The 19994-nt window shown below is 37.8% G+C and overlaps 3 protein-coding genes across 3 annotated transcripts; 1 reads left to right on the top strand and 2 right to left on the bottom strand.

The window, feature by feature from the left end:
• The first annotated feature begins 1399 nt into the window (after positions 1 to 1399).
• LOC134656798 (ATP-dependent RNA helicase WM6) lies at positions 1400 to 3027 on the top strand. Its single transcript, XM_063512321.1, has one exon. It carries the CDS (start codon positions 1546 to 1548, stop codon positions 2821 to 2823), a length of 1278 nt encoding a protein of 425 aa, XP_063368391.1. The 5' UTR covers positions 1400 to 1545; the 3' UTR covers positions 2824 to 3027.
• A 6261-nt stretch (positions 3028 to 9288) lies between these two features.
• On the bottom strand, positions 9289 to 10996 carry LOC134656849 (venom serine carboxypeptidase-like). Its single transcript, XM_063512375.1, has one exon. It carries the CDS (start codon positions 10873 to 10875, stop codon positions 9439 to 9441), a length of 1437 nt encoding a protein of 478 aa, XP_063368445.1. The 5' UTR covers positions 10876 to 10996; the 3' UTR covers positions 9289 to 9438.
• Positions 10997 to 15960: 4964 nt separating this feature from the next.
• LOC134657069 (venom serine carboxypeptidase-like) lies at positions 15961 to 17217 on the bottom strand. The gene has a single exon (XM_063512620.1). The coding sequence runs from the start codon at positions 17194 to 17196 to the stop codon at positions 15970 to 15972; it is 1227 nt and encodes a 408-aa protein (XP_063368690.1). The 5' UTR covers positions 17197 to 17217; the 3' UTR covers positions 15961 to 15969.
• Positions 17218 to 19994: the final 2777 nt, after the last annotated feature.

The raw sequence follows: 19994 nt of genomic DNA on the forward strand, positions 1-19994 counted from the left end.
AACTCAAACAAACACGTGAAAGGAAAGACCCCCGTGACAATTTTCCGCCATTACCGCCAACTCAACCGAACACAAATGACGCTAAATTACCTGGCAGGCAGCCTGCCATCAGACAGCTTAATATGAGAAACACGAATAATCCTAAATAATTAATAACGTAATTTACAAATTCTTGTTCATTTCTTAAAAGCCAAAATGAAAGAGCATAGAAAATATAACACAATTAAACAACTGATTACTGGAAAACCCTCGGCAAACCTAATCAAATAATCCCCTTACACCCGGACAATCAGCCGGCGATGCATTCAGGCGCAGAAATAGGTTCCCAAATCACCCTCAAAGCTGAAAGGGGGCTTTACCGTACAAACTTTTCTGCTGCAGTGGCAAAAAATGGAACTAACAAATCACCATACAAATTTTAGAGGTTTTGCGACGACAGCGCCACTGTAGCACGTTAAAATAAGTTTGCTCGACTATGAAAGATCTTCTCATTGTAGTTTAGCCCTAAGGGTTACAATTCACTTTATCACATTCAATTACAGTAATTTAGGATTCAATGCAGCCGCTGGCTGTATTCAATTATGCAAAAGTAATGTAAGTTAAATGTTACATTCAAATTCATTCAAGATTTACCTACTTTGGAATAATTGGAAATTGAAAAATATTGTTTTGTATAAGGAAAAATCTTGGCTATTAATTTTAATAAATAAATCAATAGTTACATATGCGCTAGAAATGTCTTAATTAGCATTTCAGTATTATGGATGTAGAAAATAGCAGTGTTTTAAATAGTTCTTGAAACATTCTGAATGAAAAACAGTTTTGTGTAGGCATGTTGAATGCGATAGTTTTCATTGATGTTGTAGTTTTATTTAATAAGTTTTGTATTTTTGTAAAACTGTGATCATTTGTTTTTATGAAAATAAAATAATTACGCTCATGAATATCATACTTTTTTTTACCCCAAAATCTGGGTAATTGTTTAACTGCTGACACCCTCTAGATGACATTTTCCCCGCTAAAGTTGCCACAATAAAATAAAATATAATCTTTCAGATGTCTTTTAGTCAAAATATCTGGCCAACCCTATTTGTCAGTAAATAAGAACGAAAAACTATACTCATCCCTTTCCTTTGGGTACTAGTACTAGCGTAAGACAAAGACAGTATGATTTTCTCTGTCTGTTTGTCCCTGACTAAACTATACATTCACAGTGATTCACAGTTCAATTTTGTTCAAACTCTAAATTAAATTAATATAATTGTTTTACTTCAAATAATTATTAATAGAATAAGTAATTCATTGTTATTTAACAAAATAACTCACCTTGCAAACAAAATATTTAAAATGTCTATACGTGAATGGGAAGGTTTATTAGAAGCAATATAGTAGAAATATCTTTTTATATGGCAACACTCTTCTCACGACGCCGCCGACGCCATTATTGTGAAATCACAAAATTGTGTATTTGAAAATAAAATTCACGTGTATTTAGCGTGAAAAACTTAAAAACACAGTTACCGTAATATAACTAACTAGTAAATCATGGCTGATAATGACGATCTTTTGGACTACGAAGACGAGGAGCAGGCAGAGCAGCAAACCGCCGACGGAGCGACAGAAGCGGCTCCAAAGAAAGAGGTTAAGGGATCCTACGTATCTATCCACAGCTCCGGCTTCAGAGATTTCCTGTTAAAACCCGAAATATTGCGAGCTATAGTCGACTGCGGTTTCGAGCATCCGTCAGAAGTGCAGCATGAGTGTATTCCGCAGGCCGTCCTCGGTATGGATATCCTTTGCCAAGCCAAGTCCGGTATGGGTAAGACAGCTGTGTTTGTCTTAGCGACGCTTCAACAGATCGAGCCGTCGGAAAACCATGTTTACGTGCTTGTTATGTGCCACACTCGCGAGCTCGCGTTCCAAATCAGCAAAGAGTACGAGCGTTTCTCGAAATACATGGCTGGCGTGCGAGTTTCTGTATTCTTCGGTGGGATGCCGATCCAGAAGGACGAGGAGGTGCTGAAGACCGCCTGCCCGCACATCGTCGTCGGCACGCCGGGCAGAATCCTGGCGCTAGTCAACAGCAAGAAGCTCAACCTGAAGCATTTGAAACACTTCATCTTGGACGAATGTGACAAAATGTTGGAGTCGCTCGACATGAGAAGAGACGTCCAGGAGATCTTCAGAAATACGCCCCACGGGAAGCAAGTGATGATGTTCTCCGCTACACTGAGCAAGGAAATCAGGCCAGTGTGCAAGAAGTTCATGCAAGACCCTATGGAGGTGTATGTGGATGACGAAGCTAAGCTGACATTGCATGGTCTCCAGCAGCATTACGTTAAGCTAAAGGAGAATGAGAAGAACAAGAAACTGTTTGAGCTGCTGGATGTATTGGAATTTAACCAAGTAGTGATATTTGTGAAGTCTGTGCAGCGCTGCATAGCTCTAGCTCAATTGCTGACCGACCAGAACTTCCCTGCTATTGGAATCCATCGCAACATGACCCAGGACGAGCGTCTGTCCCGCTACCAACAATTCAAGGACTTCCAGAAGAGAATCCTTGTAGCTACAAATCTGTTTGGACGTGGTATGGATATTGAACGAGTCAACATCGTCTTCAATTATGACATGCCTGAAGATTCCGACACCTACCTGCATCGTGTGGCACGTGCCGGACGATTCGGTACCAAAGGCCTGGCCATCACCATGGTATCTGACGAAGGTGACGCTAAGATCCTGAATGAAGTCCAAGACCGCTTTGATGTCAACATTACCGAGCTACCCGAAGAGATTGAGCTATCTACCTACATTGAGGGACGATAGATTTAGCTTTCCATTCCATGATACCAATTTTGTAATTACCTAATCATAACTGTTTTCCTCATTACAGTGACTAGAATAAGTCGTTTGGTTTGTAAATGTTACGTCTGTCTACCTGAGTGTAGGGCCCCACGGTCAATACCTTTAAATTACTAATAGTAGAGATTAAGTAAATAAAGTTAATTAAAGTGACATTTCATATTGTGACCTCAGACTATTATTCAATCAATGACCCTACTTTAAAGTTGTTGTATTTTGTAATTATTCTTATAAAAATAATCTTGCACAAGATTGTCAATTTGGATCCAATCCAAAATACAACAAGTTTTAAGATACACTAATTTAAGTTTGTACATTTAGTACCGAAATATTTGAGCCAAAGATAGGTATTTACCAAAAACCAAGTTTTAGTATTATATATTTCAATAGAAAGAAAACATTACCTAATGTTTCATAACAAAAAATGTTATTGTATATCTTCCTCATAAAATGATTGGTAGTGAGAAAACTCACATTTAGAATTAAGAGCAGTGCCAGTGACAGTAATAAGTTTCTTTCATTATCTTTTGTTAGGTGTACAAACTTACACCATCAGTTAATTAAATAATATCTGGGTGACCGAGCTTCGCTCGGAAAACATAAACTCGAAAATGCGCGTTTTAAGACCTAGCTAGATCGATTTTTCGCCCCCAAAAACCCCCATATAGCAAATTTCATCGAAATCGTTAGAGCCGTTTCCGAGATCACCGAAATATATATATAAATAAATAAATAAACAAGAATTGCTCGTTTAAAGGTATTAGATGTACCTATCATGAATCGTAATTTATAGCTATCATGAATACTTGAAGAACAATAGATTTAATTAGATAGAACAAAGAATCAGGGCTATACACCATTGTGGGTAGTAGGACCTGTCGTTAGTCATTATCAATTGGAAATCAACAAAATCTATGACCAGGACAGGACTACTCATCTTTTTTTTTCTCTGTATATTTAAGACTTGAGGGTACTCACCTATCTTGCAGTGTATGAACATGAACGCTACTAATAGGTACCATACATAATACGTACATTTACAGCCCGTTATTCATTTTACGATCTTAAAATACTTGTAGCATTGTTAAGCAAGTTATTTTTAGTGATAAAACTTTATCACTAACATGTGTAGCTAATCACTTTTATTTGCCACCTAAAAATGTAAAACAATTAAATGAAACAAGCATTCAAACAGCTTTGGTATTTATTAGTGTCCGACCGAAACATGTTTTTTTGCCGAAACCGAAACCGAAACCGAATGTTCGGCTTTGGCTCTAGTTTCGGCCGAAACCGAAACCGAAACCGAAACTTTTGAAGACTTGTTAAAATCGTTGAAAAAATGTCACAAACCCGCTTTTAAACTCATATTAAGGGGCTGTCAACACTAGGGCTTGCAAATATTCGAAACTTTCAGATATTCGAATCAGGGATGTTGCGGATGCAGATTTTTTGACATCCGCGGATGCGGATGCGGATGCGGATTTTTAAAGGCTCACATCCGCGGATGCGGATGCGGATGCGGATGTCAAGATTAGGTACTTAGAAAACGTCAAATATTACATTTTTAGTATTTTTTTAGGGTTCCGTACCCAAAGGGTAAAAACGGGACCCTATTACTAAGACTCCGCTGTCCGTCCGTCCGTCTGTCACCAGGCTGTATCTCACGAACCGTGATAGCTAGACAGTTGAAATTTTCACAGATGATGTATGTCTGTTGCCGCTATAACAACAAATACTAAAAAAGCTAAAAACAGATTAAAATAAAGATTTAAGTGGGGCTCCCATACAACAAACGTGATTTTTGACCAAAGTTAAGCAACGTCGGGCGGGGTCAATACTTGGATGGGTGACCGTTTTTTTGCTTGTTTTTTTTTTTCTTTTTTTTTGCTCTATTTTTTGTTGATGGTGCGGAACCCTCCGTGCGCGAGTCCGACTCGCACTTGGCCGGTTTTTATTAAAAAACCAAACGTTTAGTATTTGAGCAAGAATATAGGTGTGTTATATTTAATAAACAGTAACTTCGCCGACTTTTCTGGATCTAGACGATTTCGTTATAGGTAATGACGAAATTACCTAGCGCTTACGCCGCCGCTAAGACGTTCCTGTACCGACTTGTTCAACATCCGCATCCGCATAAGCTCCGCATCGATTTTATGCGGATGCGGATGTTGAAAATAATGCGGATGTTCCGCGGTTGCGGATGCGGATGCGGATGTTCGCAACATCCCTGATTCGAATATTCGACTTTTTCTGACGACGTATTCGAATATTCGAATAATTATTCGAATATTATAAAAAATAAGAAAAGGAACGAGAAATCGGTTTATTATCGTTTTATTCAAAAGCTTTTTTCACATATTGCTAAAACTAAGGATATTTGGCAGAAATCCACTTAATTGACTAGATTTTATCATCCTACTATTTATAAGATGCCCACATTTATAAAAACAAGTAAAACGCCAAAATTAGACGTATTTAATATTTCTAGATAAAACTTATTATAAAAGCGTCGTTGCGTGAAATAATATAACTTTAACCATCCAAACACCTAGGTATGTAAGATATTTTTTTAGTAGGTAATTATTTTCCGATTTAACTTAACTTGTAATCACTCAGAGGCCTGTAAAAAGGCCTTTAATTTCATTGTATTTTGAATCTTTATTGACTTTATTTGTTTTAGCAAGTTATTATTCCTAATGGTCGGCTAATTATATAATATTGGAATATTTAAGGGAAAAAGTTAGTTGAGTACTGGGTGGATTATTCGTCAGCTAAAGGTGCATGGTTAGATTACCAAGTTGGGCAGGTTTGGTATGATTAAATTTAAGAATTGCGATAAGTGGCAAGGTTTAGACTTCAAAAATTCGCTTAACGTATACGCTTGTACTGAATAAACAGAATGACCCTTTAACTTAAAACTTACGCACCGTAAAAATAACATATACTTTTTGGTATCGTATTCTTTTAAATTTAGTTAGGTTTCACTGTATTCACGAAGTCTATCGAGAGGAATACAGTAAAAATATTATTTCCTTCGTATTTGGGTACCTACCGTTCCTCATTCACTGTAAATACCCGTAAAACACACAGAAACTGTAACTACAGTGGATGACATAGATTTTTTTATAGTAATAAAAAATATTCGAATATTCGAAACCTGAGCGGCCGAATATTCGAATATCAAAACAGGACGAATATTCGACAAATTCGAATATTCGAATTGCAAGCCCTAGTCAACACCCAATGTCCTTGAAATTTATGTTACTTAAGGGGCTCCGCCACGCTAATAACCTACGATCTGAATCCCTTAGTTTTCTTATGTTTTTTTGTAGTTTGTCATATTAAAACTGGTTTTTAACCGCCTTCAAAAAAAAAGGAGGTTCTCAGTTTGACCCGTATGTATGTATGTATGTATGTATGTATGTATGTATGTATGTATGTAAGTATGTATGTATATTTGTTCGCGATTATCTCGCGTTTGGCTGAACTGATTTTGATGCAGTTTTCAGAAAAGTGTTTCTTACATTCTGGAGAAGGTTTTAGTATACATAGATCTGAGCTGATGCTGAACCCTGGCTGTACCTAGTGGAACTCAGGTTTGGTGCAACATAGGCTCACGCTGTTTTGGTCATCCGACACGCCTTGATGAGCACTTGGGAGAGCAGTACCCAAGATAGGGCTCATGCTGAACCCTGGATGTACCTAGTGGAACTCGGGATGTACCTAGTGGAACTCAGGTTTGGTGCAACATAGGCCCACGCTGTTTTGGTCATCCGTCTCATCTTGATGAGCACTTGGGAGAGCAGTATCCAAGATAGAGCTGATGATGAACCCTGGCTGTACCTAGTGGAACTCAGGTTTGGTGCAACATAGGCCAACGCTATTTTGGCTATCCGTCACATCTTGATGAGCACTTGGGAGAGCAGTACCCAAGATAGAGCTGATGCACCAAACCACCCTGGCTGGCAGGGTTCACCCTGGCTGTACCTAGTGGAACTCAAGTTTGGTGCAACATAGGCCCACGCTATTTTGGTCATCCGGCACATCTTGATGAGCACTTGGGAGAGCAGTACCCAAGATAGAACTGATGCACCAAACCACCCTGGCTGGCAGGGTTCAGCCTGGCTGTACCTAGTGGAACTCAAGTTTGGTGCAACATAGGCCCACGCTATTTTGGTCATCCGTCACATCTTGATGAGCACTTGGGAGAGCAGTACCCAAGATAGAACTGATGCTGAACCCTGGCTGTACTTAGTGGAACTCAGGTTTGGTGCAACATAGGCCAACGCTATTTTGGCCATCCGTCACATCTTGATGAGCACTTGGGAGAGCAGTACCCAAGATGGAGCTGATGCTGAACCCTTGCTGTACCTAGTGGAACTCAGGTTTGGTGCAACATAGGCCCACGCTATTTTGGTAATCTGTCACATCTTGATGAGCACTTGGGAGAGCAGTACCCAAGATAGAGCTGATGCTAAACCCTTGCTGTACCTAGTGAAACTTAGGTTTGGTGCAACATTGGCACACTTTGTTTTGGTTAACAGACTTGTCGTCGTTTGCCTATGTTGCAGAGGTCCACTAGGTGGGTCGATGAACTTTTTTCTAACTGCCTTTAAAAAAAGGACGTTCTCAGTTTGACCCGTATGTATGTACGTATGTATGTGTGTATGTTTGTTCGTGATTATCTCGCGTTTGGCTGAACCGATTTTGATGCGGTTTTCAGAAAAGTGTTTGTTACATTCTGGAGAAGGTTTTAGTGTACAGTACATGGATGGTTTGAAAAACCAATTGGACCGGTAGGTGGCCATGCTATCGGTATTCGGTATACCTCTACCAACAAATTTATGTTGCTAAAACCGATTTAGATAAAATAGTGGGAGTGGGAGTCGGACTCGGACTGGGACTGGGAATGGGAGTGGGAGTGGGAGCAATATACATACAAATCGTTTAGCACCAAAACGTCATATTATGTGTGTCGCGATTATCATCGAATTAGGCCATCACCAACATTAGTAGACTAAATAGAGAGCCTAACAAACTAGTATTTTAGCCCAAAACCTAAAATAAATGAAGTACCTATTTTGTACTTTTCAGTGGGGTAGTTTTTTGAAGGCGGTTCCCTTTTTTAAAAAAAAGATATTATATTAAGTTATTTTATTTTGGTTTTATTTTTGTTTATTTTTTAATTATTTTTTATTTATTTTCAGGCCATAACTTTTGTGTTCATTCGTTTAAAATTAAAACCCTAGACACGTTTTACGACACGTCAAAGACGAACCCAAATATGTAGATTTCGTATAGATAAGTAATATCCTTCACAGCAATCTAGATACGAAAAAAGTTTTCTTTTAGACAATGTTTAAAAAAATCATAAAATAGTATCAATTTCTTTCAAAATCCGGTAGACAATAATGGAGATAAATATTAAAGAACCGATAGCCGTTTGTCTTATAAAAATCTATCTGTAATGCAAAAGTAGGAGATACGATTCAAAACTTGTCAAAAATCGATGAAAACCGCAGGTAGCCCTTTTAAGAAAAACTATTTAAAGCAAAACATATATTTATTAACATATAGTTAATATTTATTATATTTTAAGACCGTGGCGCGCGTGGCCGCACTCGATACATGATTGAACGACATCGGCTCGATAGAAAATAATTGAAAAGATTGGTCTTAAAATCACCATTAAACGGTTCTAATGTCTTTATTTCTTGACTTATGTGTCTGAAATTAAAATCAATTTGTCAAAACATTTACTTTATATACCTAAACCGCTAACGAGTAATATTACACAAATAATCCACATTTATTTTTATTTCAATAGTTTTCTTGTCTAGCCATATCTAGGCCTAGCGGTGAGTAAGAGCGTGCGACTTTCAATCCAAAGGTCGCAGGTACAAACACTACAAACCCCGGCTTGTACCAATGAGTTTTCTCTTCTTTCTTAGTTGTCAAGTGGACCCCATGCTCCCATGAGCCGTGGCCAAAATGCTGGGATAACGCGAGGAAGATGATGAGTTTTCTTATTATTGCCTTGCCCAGGCCCACAGTAAAATGCGACAGTGCTATCTCATTTACTACGATACAATTAGACAGTGTGCGCGTTTTAGGTATTGACAGCCTCTTAAGACTGCGTCGACCGTTCAGTGGGCCCATCATTAGTGGAATTGTGTTTAATAATAAACCGATTAATTTAATCAGTATATATGTACATATTAATTAATATTGTTGTCCCACTTGTTCCACAACTTTTGGTCTTTGTCACATAGTTTAATTAGTTTCATAAAACGAAGTACCATTGCGTATGTTTCGGCCCGGCCGAAAGGTTCGGCCGTTTTTTGGCCGAAACCGAAACTACGGCCGAAACATGATTTTTTGGCCGAAACTGGCCGAAACCGAAACCGAACCTTCGGTCGGACACTAGTATTTATTACTATAAAAGTAGGCATTTATTACAAAACGATAAATCAACATAAACTTAACATGAACATGAGTATGACTCATGGATGAGTACTCATTTACATAGTAACAAAACACCTAAGCCTCATTACACTTTATACTTAAATTACAGTATAATTAATGACCTTTATACTCAGTTTTCTTATCGTAAAAGGTTTTTTCATGAGTGAACCTAGTGATCAGATCTAAAGCCCACTTTGGCTGATCACTGGGGACCATATGACCAGCATTCCTAACCATGATCTCTACAAGTTTCCCAGCTTGCTTAACATAGCCGGCGATTTCTCCGTCCACCTGCCAGATGTAGCGTTTAGCCGTCTTGTACTCATCAGCACCAGTAAAGTTCAGGTTCTGCAAGTAGTTGAGAGTCAAAGGATATGCGACAATGATGTCTAGTTGTCCGTTGTAAATGACACAGTAATAGTTGTCTAGTAGCTCAGAAATCCATGGAGCAACTGACTTCATAACATCTTGTTTCAAATGCTTCTCTACTTCCTTTCCATCATTGAATGGCATGTCTCCGACATGGATTTCTTTGCGGACAGCACTCTTCTGGATCATAGGCCCGAAGTCATCTCCAGTCTCTGAACTTGTATATTCTTTGGAGTGCAAGTAGTTGAAATAAAAGTTAAATCCGGTGACATTGTAGAAGTAGCTTTTCCCATCAATTAAGTCTCCATTCAGGAGCGTATCAAAGGTATCAAATGCTTCATCCCATTGGTTATTTTGAATGTAGCTTCTAGCTTTAGCTTCATAATTCTCGAAAACCTTCTGTGCATTCCAGTCAATGAGGCCTATTTGGTACAAATATTTGCTGTAAATAAGCTGATGCTCCGGGTCACTTAATCCATTGCCAATGGAAATACCCTTCAAGTTAATTTTGGTTTCGGCTGTAGGGTTCTTCTTGTGAATAGTATAAGCGAGCGCTGGTACATACTTCCCGCCGTAAGACTCGCCAGTTACAAAGAATTTATTCTGCTGAAGCTCAGGGAAGAGCTTAAAGAACTGAGTCAAAGTAGAGTATAGATGCTCACCGACTTGTGTCTCATCAGTGCAGTAGCCTTCCGGGTGCTTAGTAAAGCTAAATCCAGTGCCGACAGGGTTGTCAATATAAATAATATGGTGATTCAAAGCCCAATTGTACTTCCTGCGCTCAAACTTGTTATTCCTCACGCGGATCGGGCCGTTTTCTGTGAACAGGCCGTAGAGAGACGTCGCGCCGGGGCCACCCTGCAGCCACACGATGACCGGCGCCAGCTCTTTGTTAGGCGACATGCTCGGGAAGTACCAGAAAAACTGATTAGAGTCATAAGTCTTGTTGACCGTGATGTAGCCGGCATAGCTCTTGATTCGCAGACTTTCTGTGAACGGCACGCGCGCCAGCCGCTTGCCTTCAGTAATGTTCCCGCTCTCGATGTACGGAGTCAGGAATAGTGGCTCGCCGGCGTCTCCGCCATCCTTTTCACCCAAATTAAGCTCTGGATAACGATGGAAGAAGCATTGAGAATAAGCTATTGCTTGAACGATTAAAATCACCCCCAGAAACCTTGCCATTCTGAAAGTGTGTAAACTACTGACTGACTGCAACAAAGCGACTAATTAATATTATTAAATACCGCTTGGCTTGCCGCTATGCCCGCTATGATAACGCAAAACTTCATGTTGACATATGACCGTTTAGAAACCGTAGGTCATCACTTATCAGGATAGTTATTTTTAAATTGGATTAAGTAGGTATTATTAGAGCGGAAGTTATAACAAAGTTGCACCGTGGCTTGCACAACGGAAAAATGAAGTAAGTAAAGTTAATTTTCCTTTTGGTTTAATATTTTACCTCGAACTGCAAATAAGTAAACAAAATAATATAAACACAAGTTTTTTTTAATTCGTTCGATTGTTTTTATTGCTTTATCTGTGGAAGTAGATGACATTTGTAAAACTCGGTAAAACTTTAAAAACTTGATTTTAATCCAATACAAAAATAAACATTTCTCTGCTATTAGGTAGCTTAAAAATAATTAAATGTCTCTCATCACGTCAACAGGGATTCTACACTTGGCATCTTTGGGCAGCATGCAACAGCGTCAGCAGTACCAATACTGTTCAAACATTGTTCAAAAATGACAATGTTCCTGGGAATGGTAAGTAACTACGGGTATACAGGATGGAAAAGAAATGGGGTATCAAGCGAATTGAAAAACTGAAGTCTTAAGAGAGAGAAATGGTTTCAAAGGCACTATTAATAGCGAATACGTTGCAGTACTAACTGAAAAAAAAGCTATCAATGTCGGGGATTTGTCATTTTCTGAGTTCAATCGGACTGTGTTTCGTAAAATGCCCGTTGATTATTGTCAATCTATAGCGCCATGGCTGTCGGAAATACTAGACGTTTATCCAGTTACTCTTTACGGGGGACAAAATGGCACGACAGTATATTACGCTGGGATTGTAGACTTTTTGCGAAATGATTTCAATTTCTCGGGCACCTCGAAGTACAAGTCTGCAAAGCAGTACGAGTGGAGGGTGGACGCCGAGCCGGCGGGGTGCGTGCGGCTTGGACATGATCACGAGGATTACTTATGGGAAAGGCTTTGATCAGAAAGAAATCTGCTCAACACCATTGGCAAGTGTAAATAGGTATTTAGCTGATGATGATTGAAACTTACGAGTTGTAAAACTAATTTATTATTAACTAATTACTCGTCTTTTAAGTACTTACTCACAAAAAAAAATGCGTTTGATACTGGAATACAAATTATGTTTCACATAAGTTGTATAAGTAGGTATTTTGTATTATTTTTTGATAATTGTCGATAAAATATTATATAAAAAATAATATTTATTCTTGTGTAGACTTTACGTAATAAATTACGTAAATAGGTAGAGACAGTAGAATATTTAAATATTTTACTTTACAGGAGTTAACTGTTAATATCGCATTCGTTTTTTTCACCCTGTATACATACTTATCCAAAACTTTAAAAAAATATTCAGCAAGTAGGCCTCTAAGTCTTTTTCACAAGCAGGTATGAATGTGGTTAGAATACAAAGTCTGTCAAGCCATTTCCGTCAGTAGAAAAAAGCGGCAAATTTAAAACAAGCAACAACGGTTGCACTCCGGGAGTGCAGATAGAAGTGAAAACTCACCTCACTATGTTACCGATGCCCGGTAGCACGATACATACGTTTAGCGGAGGTATTCTATTTATTTATTATATATTATTATCATTCTTAAATAAGATCACACTTTTTCATTGACATGTTTATTTACATACTGCCATGACAACGTCAAATTATTTGAACATAGGTAAAGACTCTTGAAAAGGACTCCGCAACATAAATGTCAAATAACATTAAGTTTTTCTTTATTGATTTAAATGCCATCTAAATTATGAGTAGCCATCTAAACCTTACGCCCCTTACGGTCACATGATCGCCTTACGCCCCTTACGGTCACGTGATCGCCTTACGCTGTCTCGAGTTTCTCATTTTTTCCCCACCTCAAAAAGTGCCCAGCGCCGTTAAAGAAGTTTTCACTTCAAAAAACCGGTTGCACTCCGTGAGTGCCGGCAGAAGTGAAAACTCAATGACTAGTGCAAAATGTCTGCATCACTAGGTATGTATAATTGAGGTTAACGCCATCTAGCGTTATTTCGTCGCATTACTTGAAACCCCTAAGCACTCACATCACTGTTAGTACTCGAGTTATATTAGTACCAGTTAGAGGTAAACTAACTACTTAGATGGCATTTAAATTAATAAAGAAAAACTCAATGACATTTTAACAGTTTTTCGATCAGGTCACGTGTCCGTCTTACGGTCACGTGACTGTCTTACGGTCACATGACCTGTCGCGAGTTTAACATTTTTTCCCCACCTCAAAAAGTGCACAGCGCCGCTAAAGAAGTTTTCACTTCAAAAATGTAGGCGCCAAGCAAGGGTAACCGTCCGATAGAAAAATTGTAGATTCGCGGTTTTTTCTACTGATAAAGTTGTTTGACCGACTAATTAATATATTATGGTCATATTCTCATATTTAAAACCTGTCGACCTGTTATTCCAAACTAAAATTAAAAAGCTTTATTCGAAATCAACCATCGAAGCCGACCATGGACATTTTATTATACCTAGTCATTGGCTCATTGGACATAAGTACATTCATTCATTCGAGTAACTAATTTGATTGTATTTGGTTTTCAAAACTAAGCTACAACAATTTCTTGAAGCCTAACGGTAAATATTAGGCACTTTAGTGTATCTTGGCTGTATTCTCCTGTATCCGGCTGTATTGTTAGATTGTCCAGAATCGTTATTAGTTTCGTTTTTTTAATTTGGAACCTTGACTTATTGAATAAAGGCCTCTGGGACTCAGGAGGCTATTATAATTTATTGCTTATTGCTCATAGTAAACCAATAAAAATAAATATTTATTGTATCATAAAAAATGGAATGTATGTCTAATATTGTCTATGCGGTTACAATATTATTGACCGAAGCGTAGCGAAGGTCTACGTTTTCACTCGGGCATTTTGCTTTTGTATGTCCGGATGTTCTCCTCTACAGGTCACAATTTTCAACCGATTCTTGTGAAATTATGTGACCAGATTCTATGAGTAAATGAATTTTATTTGTCGATCCCCTTTTTGGAAATTTTCAAAAATGGAGGAGTTGTGATACCTCGTGCTTAAACAAATAGTCGTATCGATATCATAAGAGTATTTTCTTTTTGAGACATATTTACATAGTAAATGGCAAAATATGCAGATAAATTGTATTGCTGGTTTAGGCGGTATTTAGATATTTAGTTTGTACTCGAGAATGAGTAGCCGAATTTCGTCAGCTTAGCTAAGAACTATCATGGCGCATTTTGCAAACAATCGCTTTTTTTGTTTGCACACAGAAAGTCTGAATTCGATCTGTCTGGAGTCTGGGTAAGACATAACTTTTTGTATTTTTTTTTTCACTTAATCTTCGTATTTATTTTAATAAATTAAAATCTTTGTATTGTTGATTGATCAAACCGCTGTGTGGCGCTGTCATCGTGCACGGTCCCAATAAGCTATGCTCGCGAGGTCTACAGCTCACAGAGCCACTAGTTGTAGCTTTTGCGTTACTACGAAATATCTTCTAAGTAAATCTTTTATTTAGTTGCACTGACTTAATATAAAAGAAATAGACACACAAAGCAGAACAAAAACGTCAAGAAATGTGGATCCCAATGACGTTTCGCACCATTTGCATTGATGATAAAAACGCTTACGTAAATTTTGAGTCAAGATAAATGTTTCGTACAGAAAAGAGCTTAATGTCGTAAGCATTAAGTGTCAAATTTGCAAACATAAGTACCAACACTGTTAAAAAATTTAGTCCGATGGCACTAAACGTAACGTATTTATGTCAAACAACGTCAAACGAGAATAATGAACGAATGGAGTCACTTTGGTACACTTTAATATGTATTACTGTACAGGAAAACCAATTGAAGTAATAAATAAAACAAATTTAATTTAATCGGGAGCTCAAATAAAATTAATTCGTGGTTCAAATTCAAACAAATTAAATTTTTAATTCGTAAGTATACGTCTTTAAATACTAATTTCCTTGAAATAAATTCTACTTATTAAATAACTGTGTATTTAAGATCTACATTTACTCATAGCACGGGTGCACGGGGAAATTTAGATACTGATTGGATTTTTTTTATAAAGTCTACCTATACTTTATAAAAAAAAATCCTGTGGTTGTCACTGTGTTCCGACAGGTTTAGCATTTACAGTTAGTCGATATAAGCCCTTATTGGTGGTGTATATGTCGGAAACAGGGAAATGGGCCGAACACACAAGTGCCGTTTTGCCTTGTTTAAAACTGCATCACCCCTATCTCTTGCTATAATTAAATAGCAGTCCACTTTGCACGTCGCATAGGTTTTCTTGGAAATCTTCAATTTAAACATAATATTATTTCTTATGAATTCCATATAAAAATAAAAAAATATATTGACCTCACATCGACTCATTAGAATTTTGTTCCTTGACATCCCTTCTTTGGTACTAACAAATTAATTTATTCAAAACCATAAAATTACCACCAGATTACATAAATTATGTAATGCTATCCAAAGAACTAACCGAAAGAAATACATTCCATTCTTTTTCCTTGCTTTATCATTGTTATTTTTACATATTTTAACGGCACATTTCGTAATTGTTGACAACTTCACATTTGAGCGTTTCAAACAAGACTAAACGAAAAAGTAATGCATGATCTGTTTTGACATCACTTTTTTGGGGCCATTTTTGGCGGCTGATTGGGTATCCAGTTCTTTATACTATATCAATGTTTAGTTGCTATACAGGATGGAAAATAAATAGAACCTGAAAAACACATCCCAAATTGGTATGTATTTGATTTTACTTACCGAAAAACAACTTTTTCTTTATTGATATCGTAAGTTTTATTGTATTTTTTTATCAGATACCTATAGTATCTGATAAAAAATATTTTCTCTGAGAAATAATTCAAAATTATTAAAATACGAGTAATTTGCGCAAAAACAAAATAATCCTAAGCAGTTTAATAGGTACTATGTCAAATTCAAACCGAATATTTATATGAGACGAAAAATAAATGTTTAACTGATATTAGTGTTTATGACGGTGTTAAGCAAATTTCCTTTTGGTCAAAGCCCTTCCCGCTCGTGATCCTCGTGATCATGTCCCAGGCGCGCTTGGGCTGGTCTGCAGGCACGTAGTGCGTGGCGTCCAGAACGTAGATCTCCGTCAGCAGGCGCGCGCGCCGCACGCACCCCGCCGGCTCGCCGTCCACCCTCCACTCGTACTGCTTTGCAGACTTGTACTCCGAGGCGCCCGTGAAATTGAAATGATTCCGCAAAAAATCTACAATCCCATTATATGGTACTGTATAGTCTAATTCTCCACCATAAAGCGTTACCGGATAATGGTCTAGTATTTCCGACAACCAAGGAGCCATGGATTGGCAAAAATCAAGTTTCATTATATGATACACATACCAATTCATGTCAGTAAATGACAAGTTCCCAACATGGATAGCTTTTCTTACAGCATTTTCAGTTAGTACTGCAATGTATTCATTATCTTCTTTCTTAAGGTTTTTCAGTGCCCACATTTGATTTGCATGATTTGAAAGTGGTTGATTATCGTCAGTTTTGTTGCAGACGTCATAAGATGTAAAATATTTCTGACTATCAGGATTTATCCAAGCCCCACCAATAATAAGTCCTTTAAGGTTTATTTTAGTTTTTGCTATGGAGTCTTTCTTAATGATAGTGTGAGCGAGTGCCGGGACATATTTTCCGGCGTAAGATTCACCCGTGATGAAGAAAGCATTTTGTTGGAGCTCCGGGAAGAGTTGGAAGAATTGTGTTAGAGTTGAGTATAGCTGTTCACCGACCTGTGTTTCGTCAGTACAATACCCATTTAGATCCTTGGTAAAGCTAAATCCTGCGCCCACAGGGTTGTCAATGTAAATGACATGATGATTCAATGCCCAGTGATACTTCCTGCGCTCGAATTGTCCTTTTTCTGCTCTAATGGGTCCGTTTTCGAGGAATAAACCGAACAGCGATGACCCTCCTGGACCGCCTTGCAGCCACACGAGCACGGGTGCCTTGGCTTTGTCCGGGGACATGCTAGGGAAGTACCAGAAAAAATGGTTCGAGTCGTAGGTCTTATTGACGGTGAAGAAGCCCGCGTAGCTCTCTACGTTTAAGCTATCGTTGAGCGTCACTCGTGCCCGCCGCCTTGCTTCCTTGATGTTGTCTCGCTCGATATACGGCGTCAGAAATAAGGGCTCTCCTGGACTCGCATCTTCAGTCGCGGGCACACGCGCTCCCATGGCGCCTTGGAGGAGGCCACATAATAATGTGGTACAGGCTAAAAACACCAACAATATATGCAACATTATTACGATATGCGGCACGATATTGAAAGTATATGACTTCAAGAAATAAATGTTTCTTTTAAATAGACACGATAAAATTATACTATCTGCAGTCGCATTCTTTTGCAAAAATACCTAACAACAGGCATGTAACTGCGGTAAGACTGACGAGTGACGAGTGTTTGTCTGTATGGTTCTTGCACCCAGTTCAATTTTTGCTTGGGACCTAAAAATGTTTATGAAGGGACTTCGATGGTTTTTTTCTTCAGGTTTGGTGGCCTATATGGTTATACGTCCCACTGCTGGGCATAGGCCTCCCTCAAGCACGAGAGGCATATTAGCCTCTTTGCCAGCGCCCTAAATCCGCCCCTAGTTCGTGATTGTTCCATAACAGATCGAGTAACGTCTTAAAGTTTAATCGAATTATGAATTATGAAATGGGCACATGGAGAAACGTTTCAACTATCGCACACAGTGTCCTTAAGAAAGACTATGACAAAAACTAAAGTGAACCATAAAGGATTCATTATTGGTTTTATTTGCTTATTTACCTATATTGTATTTAGCTGATGATTTTGGAAACCTTGTACACTTACAACCACCTTACAATTTACTTTAATTACCTATTTATTAGTGTTACAACTATTACTCATATAAGAAAGCTTCTGTTATTTTCCCACTATTTATTCACCCTGTATAGGTGTTGTAAAAGTTATAGGTGTACCGGTCTATGAGGTATGTTAGAATTTAAGAATTACAATTTATAACCTGCACGCTCCCTGCACGTGTATCAAGTCCATTATTTTTTATCTAGTATTGAAAGTACAATATAGTATATTTCTGAAATTCCTTATCTCAATTTTAGGAGTGACAAAGATGTAGATATGTAGATAATTTGGAAAATCAATGTTTGTATACTCCATGAAAATTTGGAAACCTTATTGCTAAGACATAAGGTCCAACAATCATTTATTTGTAATGTAACTACATAGGTACGTCGAAAGCAGTGAAAACCCTGATAGTAGCAGCAGAACGTCATGCCTATGTCCATGCCCATGACTATCCACGTCTGGGACATCACAATTCACAAGAAGCCAATTTAGGTGAAGGTAGGCAATAATAACTTATAAGTAAAATTGTTCAGTGTGTTGTAAAAGTTTTGTCATTTGTTTTTAATTGATAATTTACGAGCCAAAACTCATCATTGGCCTTAGCGTCTAATGCAGACGATTTATGGTGTAAAACCGGCGAAATATCCTATTACACCGCCTACACCAAAACTACATTTCGCATAATTACGTCAGGGTAGAACTGCTGAAGGTTTATATTTATATCTAATACCTTTAAACGAGCAATTCTTGTTTATTTATATATTTATTTATTTATATATACATATATATATATATATATATATTTCGGGAATCTCGGAAACGGCTCTAACGATTTCGATGAAATTTGCTATATGGGGGTTTTCGGGGGCGAAAAATCGATGTAGCTAGGTCTTATATCTGGGAAAACGCGCATTTTCGATTTTTTGTATTCACTTATTAATTATATTAATTTATTAATTATAGTGTGAGGAGTTATATTTTGTGCATGTCTCTAACAATGTAAGTATAAATAGGTAACGCTTGTCTGAATAAAGGCCAGTCTTTACGCAATACTCGTGTTGTTTACTTGCTGCCCTACTTCCCGCTCCACATGGCGATCCTGCCACGTGCGGTGTCGGGTTCTGAAGTCGGAAGTGCAACCGCGCACTTTATATGAACAAAGTGGATACAATTTAATACCTTTTATTTCTTATTCGACGTGTGCCAGAATAAATATACAATTAAAAATTAATATGTGCAACTCCAGAGTGGAAAAAGATGCCGTGTTTATCACCCAAAATTCTGCCGGGAAAGGCAATAATGATGCGACGACTGAAATGAAGAATCACCTCTCGTTGATTAGCATTTTGATGATTGTGATGTGCACCTTAATGTTTATTGGAGGTTTATACATTATCTACAGGCTGTACAAAAGATGCCACGAATCATGGGCTGCTGACTGGATTGTGCAATACAACCTTCGCAGATCTCTTCGTAACGATCGCCGTGAACTTGAGGATACCCACTGCCGTGGATGCTCTGCTGCTCGTGCCGGTACTAGCAAGGACTAATTCGTGTCTACGCGTAATGTGATTAGTGAAGTGATACCAGTGCATAGCGTGTTTTTTTTTATATATCTATCCACGTTCTCTTCTCCCGCCACCGCTCCAGCTAGCTGATGGACACTGAGACATTATACTTAACATAGGTACTTAATATCAGTGTATTCATGTAGGTACAATAAGGGAAATCTACGTAAGTTTTTTTTAATATTCTACTAAGTAACATTAAATGCAAAACATACAAATATATAGCAATAATATAATTTAGTCTGTCATGACAAGTGAATTAGTTCATATCTATTCAGATTTAAAGAACATAAAAGAAAACTTATCAAAACTTAGTTACGATAGAAGGAAACCAGAGCTATTGAAAGTTAAGTTAAACGAAGCAAGTGTAATTCATGGGAAGTTTCGTGCTATTATTAGGGAGATACGTGACCAAATAGAAAATAATAAGTTAGAGGGTCAATGTTTAGTCGACATTCAAACAGAGTGTGATAAAATTCAAGGACTATATAAGTGGATTGAAGATTTTTGCAATAAATCATACACAAGTTCTAACAAAACCTCCACAATGGAAGATTTCAACTTAAAAATCGCG

Source organism: Cydia amplana, chromosome 19 (assembly GCF_948474715.1).
Source record: "Cydia amplana chromosome 19, ilCydAmpl1.1, whole genome shotgun sequence".
NCBI lineage: Eukaryota > Metazoa > Arthropoda > Insecta > Lepidoptera > Tortricidae > Cydia > Cydia amplana.

Coding starts and splice junctions, on each gene's coding strand:
- LOC134656798 (XM_063512321.1), top strand. CDS start 1,546: ATGGCTGATAATGACGATCTTTTGGACTACGAAGACGAGGAGCAGGCA.
- LOC134656849 (XM_063512375.1), bottom strand. CDS start 10,875: ATGGCAAGGTTTCTGGGGGTGATTTTAATCGTTCAAGCAATAGCTTAT.
- LOC134657069 (XM_063512620.1), bottom strand. CDS start 17,196: ATGGGAGCGCGTGTGCCCGCGACTGAAGATGCGAGTCCAGGAGAGCCC.